A 15,815-nucleotide genomic window follows, 5' to 3' on the forward strand; every position below is an offset into this window, starting at 1 on the left:
ATATATATTCTTTCTCTAATTCTACAATTAGCTATAATAAATCATTATTTGTAATATCATTTGTGTTATTTGATAATTTGTATTAATTAGTTCTAGAGTTACCATTTATTTTTAGATCTGATTAAAATAATAACTAATAAATGTTAACAACCAATGAAATTATAACTATTTTTTAAAAACATAACCTATTAAACATAAAAACATGTATTAGGAAAATAGTAGTTTAAGCAATTTTTCTCATAATTTGTTCCAAATCACATTTTCTCATTCATATCTTTTAATTAAAACTAATCATAGTTTACATATCTTTTATAATTATTGTTTTAATTTATTTTAAATTAAATTAAAACATACCTATATTAATTAAAACTGATTAACTAATAAGAAAAAAATTATATTTCATTTTTTAAATAACCAAATTTCTTTATTTTAGGCATATATACTTAATATTAATGTGAGATCCAATATTATATGAAATAAAATGTTTTTATTTGTATAAATTTTGTTAAAACTTTATTATCGTACAATTTTAAAAGTTTATTATAGCGTAAAAAATACATCTTATTAATTTTTAAATAATTTTTTCTTACTTTCAATTTACATTATATTTTCCATTTTTGACTTTAACAATTGTAGAAATGGTCATTTTTATTGAAACTTCCTTACTAAATTTATCTTAACATTTTAAAAAGACATAAAACTAATTAGTCCACATTTATAGTAACACAAAGAAGTACATGTACCTCGCTAAACAAATAAAAATTAAATACGTAAGAATATAAAAATATCAAGAACACAACAAACATATTTTATTATTCTTCCCTCATGTTATTTTATTTATGTCTGTTTTTTTCTATTAAAAATAAGCATGTTAATTTTATTATAATCCAAGCTATATGAATTATATTAATAGAGTATTAACTCTAGAAAAATCCTGTGAAAAATACTTTTATTAATATAATTAAATGACTTACCATATAATATATTAAATTAATTACCAAATAATATAATTTTAAATGACTTACCATATAATAATGTTAATTCATCTAATTATATTAATAGATGAATTAAATAAATTTTTTCTTGATTAATATACGTTTAAATAACTTACCATATAATTTTTATGTTTTAAAATATAAAAATATTTTAATCATTTCTAAAAGTGATAACGCATATATGATATCACATTGTCATTGGAAAATGATTGGAATTTTTTAGAATTATATATATAATTGTTGTGCATTCATTTGACACATTTTTATACTATATATATAGTGAATGAGTGAATTTAATTAATATTATTAAGTTTAGATTTATTAGTTTTCTAGAATCTATGATTTATTTTATTCACTACCAATATAAACATAATAAAAACTGTTTTTATAATTGTTTCTACAGTATCATATATATTTATATGTATCTTATCAATTTATATAATGTAATCTAGATATTTAATTATTTTTATAAACAAATTATGTTAATTCATATATATTTAAGATGATTAATTGTATGTTTGGAAATATAGATTAAATTAGGTAACTCTATGAGTAGTTTCCTTTTAAAAACTTTAATTAAATAAATGAAAAATAAAAAATTATCAATCAATCAAATTATAACAATTAATTAGAGAGTTTTTTTACGAGCGACACATCAAACGTAAGTCTCAGTTAATATATACGAGTATGAGGATTTTCACGCATATCGTATCAGTAATGCCATGCGTGTATTCTGGAATAAAAGTATACGACCGGTAACTACAGTCTTGTTGGCTTTCTTGAAATGGTTAATTCACCGTATATGTTTTGTTTCGTAATGAAGTTCAATGATTAAAACTCAAATATTTTTATTAAACTAATTCAAGAAACTTTTGAACACAAAAGCATTACATATGCTAAACGTTTTAGTATACTTTTACTATAATAATTAACCTTCATGGTCAAATATCTTGAATATCTTGAGGCAGAGATCTCCTACCGTTCCATGGTCAAATCTTATCTGGTTTAAAGAAGGGATCCCTCGGTTTTCCTTTGTATCTTGGATGACAATGTTGGCAAGGTTGCCTGCAAGAGACAGACTTATCTCATGGGGAATGACAGTTCCAGCGTCCTGTCCCTTATGCTCCTCGGGTCAAGAATCTCATTCTCACCTGTTCTTCACCTGCCCTTTGTCTACAGAAGTTTGGTCTCATTCGGATGGATGTCCTCAGCTCCTCCTGCTTCCCTTGCTTCAGTTTTGACTATCATAGGCCGGCCTCACATAGTTCCATGCCTTGGTGCAGCAACTGTGGTGAAACTCTTGATGCAGGCCATTGTTTATATGCTGTGGAGAGAAAGATACCATTGTATCTTCAGGCAATCATCCTCCTCTGTAGCTGCAGTCATCAACGCGGTCGACCGTTCTATGGGAGATCGCCTCCTATCTCTTCCGCCACCTCGGGACGGCTCAGTCTCCTACCTGCAGCTCTACCTTTTTTTTTTTTTTTTTTTTTTTTTTTTTTTTTGCTAAATTGTAAATATCATATAAATGAAGAGAAGGTTTTACAAAATCAAGACCTTAAGTTTTGAAACATCTTGGCAAAAATAAAGGAAAAAACAAGATAAATCAAGAACATCCTATAGAAAGGACAGCAAAAGCTTTAAACTAACCACATCACCATTAGAGAATTGAACTGCTTTGTGGATCTCCTAGAGGAGATTATATTTCTTATCTCCCTGTCAATAGCCCTGAAAACAGAAGAAGGAGGTAGATAGGCATTGTTATGGATGAGGTTGTTCCTCTGTTTCCATATCTGAAAGATGACGGCTTGAACAGCTAGCTTCTTTAGTAGAATCTTCTTCTTATCAGAGCCAGCCCGGATCCAAGATAGAAGCTCCGCCCAATCGACAAACATCTGAGAGGGGGGCCTGCGACCAGATATCATAAGTGTAGCGGCAGGAGAGGAAAAGATGGTCTCTCGTTTCTGGAAGAGATGCGCAGAGTGGGCAAGTGTCTGGAATCGTTAGACCCCATGCTGCAAGTCTGGTCCTAGTCGGTAATCTATCATAGTTTGTCACCCACATCGTGAAAGCATGCTTAGGGACTGCCCCTTTGAACCACACAACGTCATGCCATGGTTGGTCAGGCTGTCTTGGCCTCAAGATCTCCCATGTCGCCTGAGAATTAAACACATTCAAAGGGTAATCAGTAGCTTGCCATTCGAATACATCATCAACATCAGTAGATAGAGGAAGAGATATAGTGGTTAAGTAAGTGTGCAAGTCCACTTCCTGCTGAGATCTTGGGTGAGGTAAGTTCCATCGTGAATGTGAGATAGCATCAGCCACTTTTGCTTCCTTACGCAACCTAAGCGCCCGCGGCCCTCTGCTACCTAAAATTTTGATTAATTGGCCTAGAGGAGTCCACACATCAAACCAGAAGCTGGCGTTGCGGCCATTTCCAACCACTGTCTTGCAAAATTGAATCGCTATGGGGTGAAGCTGAAGGATTTTCTTCCAAGCCCATGAATCAGTTTGCGAAGGAGTAATTTCCCAGAACGAGCAGGTCGAAAGATGCTCAGTGGTGTGCCAGTCAGACCAAAGAGAAGGAGAGCGAGACAGCAGGAGCCATATGAACTTAAGACCCAGCACTTGGTTCCAGACTTGGATGCTTCTTATCCCTAGACCTCCTTCCTTCTTAGGGAGACAAACAGTGTCCCAAGCTATTTTGGCTTTTTCTTTTTTCTCGATGTTCCCCGACCAAAAAAACCGAGCACATAAAGATTCAATAGCCGCTATACAACCCTTTGGCAGCATGAAAGTAGAAGTCCAGAAGTTGATCAAACCAAAGATAACTGATCTCAGCAATTGTAGTCTACCGGCAAAAGAAAGCATCTTCACTGACCACGCTTGAAAACTTCTGGTTATTTTGATCATCAGTGGCTCGTATTCGGAAATTTTCAACCTGCAGCTCTACCTATCCTCCCGCTCCTTGTTTCCGCCTTAGTTCTCTTTTATTCTACTACTTTTATTAGGCTGTTTTCATTTCATGTTCCTCTGTTTGTGCTTCTTTTCTTGTAATAAGTTGTTTAAAAACAACATTGTAACATTCTTTCAGAAAATGATAAGCTTAACATTTTACCAAAAAAAAAACATTCATTACAAAAACAATCGTATATTTAAATTACAAGAAAATATTGACATATTCTTGAACTCCGGCTAGTTTTGTTACAAAACTAGAAACCTTCATGGGTTAAGTCCATAGCAATTTGACCCCATTTCTTCTTGTCATAGGTTGTTGATGGCCTTCTTGACCCCATACACTCAACATAGGTTAGAAGAGTTCCCATAAACTTTGTGGAGAGTCTCCCACAGCTCATTTACACTTTCAAAATAGTAATAAGCTTCCATAATGGATGCTTTAAGGAAGCTTAATTTGGAGGATGAACAATACCATAAGGTATTATTGCTGTCATTTGTTTGCTTCGAAGGACTGTCTTCACCATCCTGAACCCGAGAAGGTAGTTATGTCCCTTGTGAACCACTAGAATTGTCATAGTTCTTGACTTCTCCATCTTGGAGTGCTATGGACCACTGGACAAAAAGGTGCACTCAACTAGTTTTGAGAAGATTGAACAAAAAAACAGAATTTAGGGAAGCTTTCTTGGGGCTCAAGAGCTGGTAGGCTCTGATACCATGTGAGAATAGATGGTAAATGAAGTAAAATGGTACATAATGCATAAAAGTATCCAAGAGAGTAGAAAGATTGAGAGTGTTTGTGAGCATGAGAGACTAAGAGAATCAGAGAATAAATATAACCAAGTATTGTCAAGAGGATCATGCTTGATTGGATAGAGTAGAGTTACAGAGGAGAAAGCTGGGTAAAGAGGTGACTAGGTAAAGATTTGGGTAAGAAGTTTTCTTTATTCAGCAACTCTATTTTCAAATTCAAACCAGTTTGAACTCTCTCCAACAATTTCATTTTCTTCTTGAAGTCGATTTGGACAAGCTCACCTCATTACTTTGTCTTCCAAAATAAGTTAGGACTTCACAATTATTCACACTTACGACTTTACACTTGCTCACACTTAACGTTTAGTTGAGTTTGGTGAAATTTTGCTAACTCTTCCTTTTCACCTTTGTCTTTATTTTTTTCTTTATTCTAACACTATATTCTTTTTTATTCAATTAAATCAAACATTTTTTTTTTAAATTACCATAACTACTATAACTAAATAAGAAATTATTTAAAAAACAAGAAACATATATATATATATATATATATATATATATATATATATATTCACGAACCCATTTTCTTCTCTTCTCACCAGAGAGAGAGAGAGAGAGAGAGAGAGAGATGTGTATAGTGTAGATTTTGGGTCTTGGGCGTATTCTTCGGCGGCAGCGGTGAGATGCTGTTGGGTCTCTTTTAAGGTGGGTGCAGTTGGCTCTTGTGACTAGAAGGCGAGACTTTCAAGCCTTTGTCGAGGTCTGAGCTCTCCCTTCTCGTCTGAGTCAGTTGTAGGTAGCCTTTTGAGGAAGCGGGTTGGTTGGAGCGTTTTTCTATGGTGGAAAGTTTGCCTTTAGTTCTCGGAGGAAGTCGCATGAGAGGGTTTTGTTGGTTTTTTTTTTTCAACCTTGGTCTGCTCTCTCGGTGGCAGCGTGTTTTTCTTGCTTTCACGACATTTTCGGTGTTATGTTCCCGGACTCAAAGCTTTGTGGTGTGTATTCTTTTCATCGTGCAGGTTCTGGTGTTTGTGGCAGGTTTACTAGCCACTTGCCTCTCCAATAAGAACAGTATCTAGCTTGAAGCTTTGATAGGTGGTTCGTGTGGGTTCTCTCGGGTTCAATAGGAGTAATAAGGTGCTTGTGAGCTTTGGCAAAGAAGAGCAGAGGAGGCTGCTTCCAGTAGTTTGTGAAATGATGGCTGATGAACAATTTTCGTCTACCGCAATTTCTGGTCTCGTGATGGTGTTCGTGCTTGATGAACATAATTGGATTTTTGTGGTGGGTGATCTTTTGGAAGCGAGCTTGGGAAATCCAATATCTACCAGCTCGTGATTCATATTATAAAGGTCGTCTCAACATTGAGTAGCGACGTGTCATCACCATAATGAAATTCAGAATCCTTACAAAATATGTTGGTCCAATTAAGTATATAGTATACTTTTCATTAAAGTAATCATAAAATTAAAGTGTACAATTAGTATTTTTTTTCCTTTCCTTAAATAAAAACTACAGAATTACCAAATATGACTAATATATATATGACAATTAATGATTCTAATAATAAAGATTTGATAACAATTTATATCTCGTTCATCGTTTTTGTTTAATTTTATATTATTAAAATAAATTAAACAACAAAATTAGCTATAAAATTAAAATATAGATTTTTTCATATATGTTATATTTTGAATTTTAAAAAATGACAAAATTACTAAAACTGTTAAAATTATTATGTTAAAAATTAATGATTAGTGGTTTAACATCCCCTATATATTAATAGAGAAACATTTAAAAAGTTTAGAACATGTAGTTTGTACTAATTAAAAAAATTTCATGCTGAACTGTCACGTAATTGGAATGTAAATTTGTTTACGTGGCGGCTTGAAAATCAATTGAAAATTTTGTTAGTCCAAAATTAAATTGCTAGAGAACGTTATATTATATAGTATGTCCACTATAGACCATTCATTTATCAATTGAAATTTTTTATATATTATTTCCTTAAATAAAACCTACGGAATTTCCTAATATGATTATGATATATATATTGTAATTAATGATTTTAAATAATGAAGATTTGCTAATAATATGTATATTTTCTATCATTTTTGTTTAATTCGTTATTATTAAAATAAATTACACAATTACAGTAATCATATATTAAAAATTTAGATTTTTTGTATATGTTGTATTTTGAATTTTTTTGAACGAGTATAAATTACTAAAACTGTTAAAAGTCTCACATAAACTTTTGTGATCAATATTTAATTTTTTTTCTATAATAAGATTCAATGATAATAAAATCATATAAATAAATAATTTTATTTTAATAGGTATTTATGTTAATATATATATATATATATACTCTATATCGTTCAAATTTAATTATATATCATATACGATAGATAAGATTGATTGTTTTGATTTATTTTTCCAAAAATGATTGCGAATAAACAAGAGCGGTCATTTGATTTATATGTGCAAACCAATTTATTACATAATAGTAACTGATTTCTTAGTTATTTAATATATAATTATTATTTTATTATTTCATAATATGCAGAAAAATATAAAATAAGTAATAAATATAAAATATTTATTCTGCACAATGTGTAGATCTTAACCTAAGTATGTATCTCTTTAATAATTTTGAATCTTAAACATTTTCTAAATCTCAGGCCAAAATAAAAGAAAGAAATGAGAATAAATTCAAAAATAAATATTTATATCGAGCAATAACTAAAATGACACAAAAAGGAAAAAAATATCGAAGATAGATAGGATTGACACGTGAACGTAAATTTTTCATAACCATAATTAACTTTTAAATTGCTAAATCATGATATAAAACCGAGCTTGCATAGTTTCATTGTAACCAAATAGTAGGCATGAGATTCTTCGGCATAAACGTTAGGTTTTTATGCGATAATTAATTTTTTGACCTAAAATATTTTAAAAAATGAGATAAGTTCATTAGTAAACAAATTATATAATTAACAAAAAAGTTTTTAAAAAATGTTTAAGGGCCAAAAATATTAATTCGATCAATAATATAAATTTTATTTTTCGTACGATATTTCTTAAATAATTTTTATACAAATTTACCCTGCCCTATCCTAGTTATAGTTTATTCTACTATGATATTTGTATATTTTTGTAATTTTTATAAAAGACCTTGAAAATGGTAATACAATCTTAACATGTTTGCAAAAAAAAACATTTAAATTTGTAATGTTTATTTTATTATAATCTATCACAATTACGAGAAAGAAAAAAAATAATTAATCTAGTATTCTCATTTTGTCAAGAAAGAAAACTGTTTTGTCTATGTGTATAAAGTTTTACGCGAATATACCAAATTGACGAGTTTGTTTTCGTCCAACTATTTATGTGTTAAGATTACTTTTTTTTTTTGTAAATATTCTTGTGTTAAGATTACTTTCCATTAACATTTTGCCAAGGAACCAAGTCGCTGTGCCTGTGATCTAAAATATTTAGACGGAGGTCGCTTTCTTTCCAAGTAAGCTTGTCTCCATAACTCAGGAATTGTCTTTGTCTAAGCACGTACATGATTTTATATCTACACGTCAAATATTTTGATTCGTGCACTTGTTAAATCCATTTCTAGATTTTAAGATAACTCAATCTACAACATTTATATCTCTTTTTAAATTTTAAATTTAAAAATGGCTCGCATCAATACTTCCATAGATTTTTTTCTGAAAACAATACTTTCATAGAATTGATAACAAACTTTATTTTGGTTAGGAACAAATCTTATTTCGTTAGGTTTGATTTTACAGAACAATTTTGAAAGAAATAACTAAAACTTTCAGCATTTAATTAAATTCAAAACTTATGAGTTTGAGTATTTGACTCTGGTCCAGAAAACAATATGCATTGTTAAAATCAATAAAATTAGTGCTACTTTTTTTTTTTTTTTTTTGATAATCCAGGGGTTCTCCACTTACGTGGATCATTCCCCTGGGCCCGGTTAGGCAGCGGTCCACTTTACCCGGGAGGACTTTACCTGGGCTGGGGACAAAGACCAACACCCAGTACCGCATTTGGTGACAGAATGGACAGTTCGCCTCCGTCTGGCGTCGAACCCGTGAACATGACAATTGGCCCACAGGATCATTACCAAGTGAACTACCTCGTCCCGTCAATTAGTGCTACTTTCTAGCATATAAACCTTACGAAATTGAGTTTGAACCATAAATTCTCTATAAAATAAAATCTGAATTTGAATTTTTCTTTTCTGAATTTTGGTTATAGTTTAAATATAAATAAATTTCAATTCGTTTCATTTAATAATCCAAAGTCATCATGCCGCACGTGAATGAACTGAATGGTTCCAATGAAGATGGCAGAAAACGTAAATAACATTAAACATGAAACGCACCGTATCATTAATCAATAATGGACTAAACGCCGTTAAAACGCAGAGTAAACACTTTATAAAAGCTCTATTCCTTCTTCAAACTCCGAGAAAGTGAAGAGAAACGCGAGAAAATTTTTGTAAAGGAAAAAAAAAAACATGGACGAAGATGGTTTTTCGCAATGTCCCAAACACTTTTCAAAATGCGGTTTTATTGGCGTTTGCCCTTTCTGTCTCCACGAACGACTCTCTTCCCTTTGCCCTGACTGTGCTACCGATATACCATGCTCCTGTAGCTCACGCGCCGACGTGTGTTTCTCTCCGTCGTCTTCTTCGTCTTCCTCTTCGTTCACCCTCTTTGCCGGAGACATTACTTTTAGTTTCCCTGGGAGCGGGTCCGTAGGTCGAGTCGCGAGTTTGATCGAATGCGAACCGGCGTTTCGGAGATCAAAATCGATGGCGGTTCCGATTAAACCGGATACAGTTGACGATTCCGGGTCGGGTATTGAACCGGCTCGTGGGCTGAGTAAGAAAACGGTGTCGTTTTGGAGGATGTTAATGGGAAACAGAGGAGGAGATACGAAGCCGGCGATCATGAGGAAGTCGAGATCTGTTGCGGTCGTGGGAGATATGAAATACCCTCCGGCGACGGGAAAAGGGAAGGGGTGGAGTTTTCCGAGCCCGAGTAAGGTTTTTCGGCAATCGAAGATGATATTTCAACAAAGCTCTCCATTGCACAGAGGTTGAGATTTTCTGCTAGTTTCTTATTGTTTTTGTTTACTTGAGTTTAAAGCAGGTTATTAATTTGTTCATTTTCACCTTTCTCAAATCTTTGTATTATAAAGTGGAAAATATTAATTTCTTGATTTGTTTTAATTGTCAGCGAATATGATTCTTCTTTGTTAATTGTCTAACTAGATTTTGATCGGGTGCTGCTCTGACAGCCAAAATTTAGTGTACAGCTATATATGTCAATCAATCCAATTTTGTCTATAGCTATACAGCACTTACCAATCATCTCCTAACTAGATTTTGATCCGCATTTTTAAAGTACGGAATATTTTGTGATAAAAATCTCATTAATAGTTTCAAATGTTTTGTTAATTTAAAATATTTTTTTCTATTTAAACATTTTAGTATTTAAATCAGCCGTTTTTATACCCAATCCGAATCAATAGTCGAACTGCTAAATCCAGTGATCTGATATATAATCATGTTTGGGTTTTAAGAACTATCGATTACTCGATATAATCCGCAAAAGACCCTCTAAAACCTAAAGTTAACCGTCTGAACCGATATGTAATCCAATTTAATTTAATATATTGATATAAAATATAATTTTATTTTATTTATTTTACTAAATAATGATGAAATAGTTATTGAAATGTATATAATTCATAAAACAATATGTAGTAATAAAATTAATTTTAAATTTTTATATATGTTTGATAATATAGATTCATAAAAATAGATTTGTACAATTTGTTAAAGTGGATTTTTAAAAGTGCATTGACATACAAATATTTAGGATAAATAATTCACGATCAATTTTTTTTTCAATGGGTATTATTAAACATTTTAGAGAAATTCCTCAGGATAGATCTAAAATTTTTTTTTGTCACAAATATAGACTTTAAAAATAAAAAATGACCAAAACAAACTTAAATGTTTTATCAAAAGAAGTAAATATACACTTATACCCATAGGATTAATTAATCTAGACATTAGCGTATTTTGTTAATGGGTGGGGTTTAGGGTTTAAGGTTTAGGGTTTAGGGTTTTGAGTTTAGGGTTTAGAGTCGAGGAGTGGGGTTTTGGGGATAGGATTTCAAATTTTAAAAAAATAAAATAAATTTAAAATTTTCAAAATAAAAATATTATTTTGGTCATTTTAGTTTTTGAAATCTATTTCTGTGACAAAAACTTAAAAATGTCTATTTGAGAGAATTACCCAACATTTTAACAGAAAATAAAAAACTTTCAATATTAAATAAGTGGGCATCATTAAATGGTATGCAAAACATTTTGTTAGTTGAGAATAATAAGATGATATATAATTACGAAGATATTTTGGTAAAATATTTTAATACACAAAACGGAAATCTAATCCCCTATATATTATTTGAGAAGCATTACAACTTCTTTTTGTAACCACATGTCTTCACTAGAATGATTCTTAGAATCATTAGAGAAATACGTTGGTCCATCTAATTATATAATAAGCTTTTTATTAAACTAACAATAAATTCATCATTAATGTACTTTATTATTTCCTTAAATAAAATTTACGGAATTGCCTAATGTGGCTAAAGTATATATGGAAATTAATGATTTTGAATAATAAAGATTTGATAAAAAATAGTGTATCTTCTATCATATTTGTTTAATTTTAAGCTATTAAATAAATTAAACAACCACAATAACAATATAATAAAAATTTAGATTTTTATGTATATGTTATATTTTGAATTTTTACAAACGGCTATAAATTACTAAAACTGTTAAAAGTCTCACATTCAAATTTTATGATCCATGGTTTAAAATTTTTGTTATGACAAAATACAAATGATTACAAAAATTATATAAGTAAAAAGTTTAATTTAACTAATTAATAAGATTAATATATACAGTGAAACCTCTATAAATTAATAATATTGGGACTACACCAAAACTATAATTTTTTATTAATTTATAGAGATATTAATTTATCAATATACTAATTGAACCAAAAACTCGATTTGGAACTATAAAATTATATTATTTTATAGAGATTTTTAGTGTATATTAATTTATAGAGTATTAATTTAAAGAGGTTATACTGTATATCATTTTAAATTAAACTATAAACCATATAAAATACAATATTTTAGTTTCAAAATTTACTTTGAACAATTATTTTGATAAAAGTTTTGAACGATTATTGACAACTTATTTTTTTTTAATTATAAATTACTAAAACTATAATCCCACAATAAAAAATTTGTTATCAGTAATTTAAATTTTTTTCTATAAAAGATACAAATGATCAAAAAATTATATGAGTAGAAATTATCATTTAATAGACATTAATATTAAAAATATACTAAAATATATTATCTATGTTAGTATCATTTAAATTTAATAACATATCCTATCAAATAAAAAAAAATTGGATTAATAAAATTGATTTATATGTTCGCACCAATTTAATTAGATTTTTAATAGTTACTGACTTTTAATTATTTAATATATATTTATTATTTTATAATATGTAAAAATATTTAATACATAAATAATTTATATATATAATGTTGATTCCGCGCAAGGCGCGGATCTTAACCTTGTAAGAATAATAAGGGGATATATTACTACCCAAATTATGTTGCATTAATGATGCAATATTTTTTAGGCAACATTAATATTTTTTAGACAACATTATTAGGGGTGAAAAAAAGTTTCCAAAAACATTTATTGTGAATATTTCTTTGATTAGTTTAAATAAATAATATTAGAATTAAATTTAAATAGTAGTTGCATGACTTTGTAAATAATTCAAAAAGTTAGGACAAAATCCTAGGAGATATTCTCCTTTAATAGTATACTAGATTTTGACCCGCGCTTTCAAAGCGCGGGTTTATTTTTGTTTTTTTTTTCAATTGACAAATATTTAGTAAATGTCACATTTTCATATATTTGTGTTTTATTTTATAAAAGACTTAAAAATTTTATCTTTATTTATCGTATTTCATTTTAAATGACTATTTATGTTAAAAAAATTAAACTTTATTTTTTTAATGAATTAATTTGGTATAACTCTGATAAATTAATTTTATTATGGGGTTAATATTTTAATTAAAAAATTATATACTTTTAATAAAGATTTATACTTTTCAATAAAAAAATTCAATTATTTTTATGAATGCTTAAATTATATTAATAGGCCCAAATGGCCCAAGAGAGATTTGATTTGGGCTGGATCCAAAAATAATGACCCAATATAGATTTGTTATTAATATTACTTAATTGCCCTTAATGAAACATGCAATGTTAGTGAAGGAAACATGCCCCTAAGGTAATTATGATAATAGGATCCTGCTTTAATAGTATAGATATAGTTACTAGGCGCCGACGATTTTATCCAAAACCGGAAAAACAGAAACCGCATCCAAACTATTATACAAAAAATATCTGAAAGGAACATAACAGCTTAGTATTTTGGAGTTGGGATACAACCCGAACCTAAATCCGAACTAGAATCCGAAAATATATTAAATATATTAAATAAATTAAATATGTTAATAATTATATATATAAATATGAGGGGTTTTTGCCAAAACTAACCCACAACTTGATTTTAACCCCAAACTTATACCCAAACTTGAATCAAATGCAAAACTAACCTAAAAGCCTAGTGAAATTACAGCTCAGCCCCTTGTGACCAAACAAAAAAACAGAAGCCATTTTTACGAATATAGCCCTAGTAAATCGTCTGAGTCGTCTGAGATGTTGGAAGTCGTCTGGACGACTGAAGTGTAAGTCGTCTGGTACCGGTTTATTTTAAAAATAATTTATAAATCTTGTAAAAAAATATTTTGATGCGTGAAAAATAAAAATCAAGTAATTATAAACAGTTTTAAGTGATATAAATTAAGATATGATAAAATTGATTTGTTTTGAAGATAGATGAGTGGAAGTAGTGAATCATGAAATACTTTGGTTTAGGAGTTTGGCAAACATATGTTGTAGTATTGTATGTATTGTTAGGGTTAGATTTTGGAAAACTAAAATGTTTTTTTCAAAAATTAGTTTTCATCTATATGTGTTTATTTATGTGTATCGTAAACACTTTTCAAGTTTGATTTGATTTTATGAAGTCTTTAATTAGATAATTAAGTTTAGGGGTTATGTTTAGGGTGTGGACGACTTATATTTCAGTCGTCTGTTGAATACTTTACCCGGACGACGTATATTTTAGTCGTCTGTTGAATAATTTACTCGGACGACTTACATTTCAGTCGTCTGGTGAAGAAATTAAAACAGATGACTTACATGTAAGTCGTCCAAATATTCCCGCCTAAAATTTTTTAAAAAAAATATTTTCCCGCTTAAATAATTTAAACCAGACGACTTACTTGTAAGTCGTCTGGAAAGTCTTCTATTTTAGTTTCCCGCTAAAAATATTTAATTTCCCGCTAAAAATATTAAACTCTTCTGGACGACTTACATGTAAGTCGTCTGTTTTAATTTCTTCACCAAACGACTGAAATGTAAGTCGTCCAGGAAGTCGTCTGAGTAAAAAATATTTAATCTAATTGGATTTTTTGTCTCCCTATATAAAGAAAAATTTACACATTCTCTCTCCTCCTCTCAAATGGCTGCAACAAAAATGTAATGTTCATCATTCTAAAACTCTCCAACCTCTCTCTAATCTCTTTGACTTGAAAACACCAAACTTTATATGAATTTTTCAGTTTTGTCTCATGTATTTCTTACTAATCTATCTCTTTTACAGGTTTTTAATCAAATGGTACTCATCTTCCATTAATTTAAAGGTAAATCTATTAATTTTAGATATGTATTTTTGTGTGTTCTATAAATGTAGATTTATCTAATCTTTCACTCATTTTTTCTATTTTTAAGTCATTTGAACGTTTTTGGATATGCAGGTTTTTCAGATCTGGATTTGATATGCATGTTTTTCAGATCTGGAAGACTTCTTGGACCACTTACCTGTTAGTCGTCTGGAAGTCGTCTGGACTTCTTGGAAGTCTTCTGACAAAGTCGTCTGGACTTCCAGGAAGTCGTCTGGACTTCCAGGAAGTCGTCTGGACTTCAGGGAAGTCGTCTGGACTTCAGGGAAGTCGTCTAGACTTCAGGGAAGTCGTCTGGACTTCCAGGAAGTCGTCTGAACTTCATGGAAGTCTTCTGACGAAGTCTCCCTTTCATAATAGATCTGAGCGTTTTGGTAAGTTCTTATGTCTGATTTTTCTTCATTTGGGAACTTCTTGTTGTATAAAGTTCTTACTTTTTTCCCAAACTAAAACTCTCCAAACCCACTCTAATCTCTTTGACTTGAAAACACCAAACTTTATATGAATTTTCCAGTTTTGTCTCATGTCTTTCTTACTAATCTATCTTTTTTGCAGGTTTTTAATTAGATGATACTCATCTTCCACTAATTTAAAGGTAGATCTATTATTTTTAGATATGTATTTTTGTGTGTTCTGTAAAGGTAGATTTATCTAATCTTTCACTCATTTTTTTCTGTTTTTAAGCCATTTGAACGTTTTTGGATATGCAGGTTTTTCAGATCTGGATTTAATATGCAGGTTTTTCAGATCTGGAAGACTTCTGGGACGACTTACCTGTTAGTCGTCTGGAATTCGTCTGGAAGTCGTCTGGACTTCTTGGAAGTCGTCTGGACTTCTTGGAAGTCGTCTGACAAAGTCGTCTGGACTTCCTGTAAAGTCGTCTGGACTTCCTGTAAAGTCGTCTGGACTTCCTGTAAAGTCGTCTGGACTTCCTGTAAAGTCGTCTGGACTTCCTGTAAAGTCGTCTGGACTTCCTGTAAAGTCGTCTGGAAGTCGTCTGAACTTCCTAAAAGTCTTCTGACAAAGTCGTCTGAACTTCTTGGAAGTCGTCTGGACTTCTTAGAAGTCGTCTGGACTTCTTAAAAGTCGTGTGGTCTTGTCTACTCAAGTGGAATCCAAGCTTGTCTTTGTAGAGGAATGATCTATAATAGTTTTGTT

General features: G+C 30.4%; 1 protein-coding gene across 1 annotated transcript; it reads left to right on the top strand.

The window, feature by feature from the left end:
* Positions 1-8,640: 8,640 nt before the first annotated feature.
* LOC125583602 lies at positions 8,641-9,993 on the top strand. The gene has a single exon (XM_048750807.1). It carries the CDS (start codon positions 9,247-9,249, stop codon positions 9,832-9,834), a length of 588 nt encoding a protein of 195 aa, XP_048606764.1. The 5' UTR covers positions 8,641-9,246; the 3' UTR covers positions 9,835-9,993.
* The last annotated feature ends 5,822 nt before the right edge of the window (positions 9,994-15,815 follow it).

The sequence above is a fragment of the Brassica napus genome, chromosome C3 (assembly GCF_020379485.1).
Source record: "Brassica napus cultivar Da-Ae chromosome C3, Da-Ae, whole genome shotgun sequence".
NCBI lineage: Eukaryota > Viridiplantae > Streptophyta > Magnoliopsida > Brassicales > Brassicaceae > Brassica > Brassica napus.

Bases quoted from the DNA above. Each gene is read 5' to 3' on its own strand.
- LOC125583602 (XM_048750807.1), top strand. From the start codon at position 9,247: ATGGACGAAGATGGTTTTTCGCAATGTCCCAAACACTTTTCAAAATGC.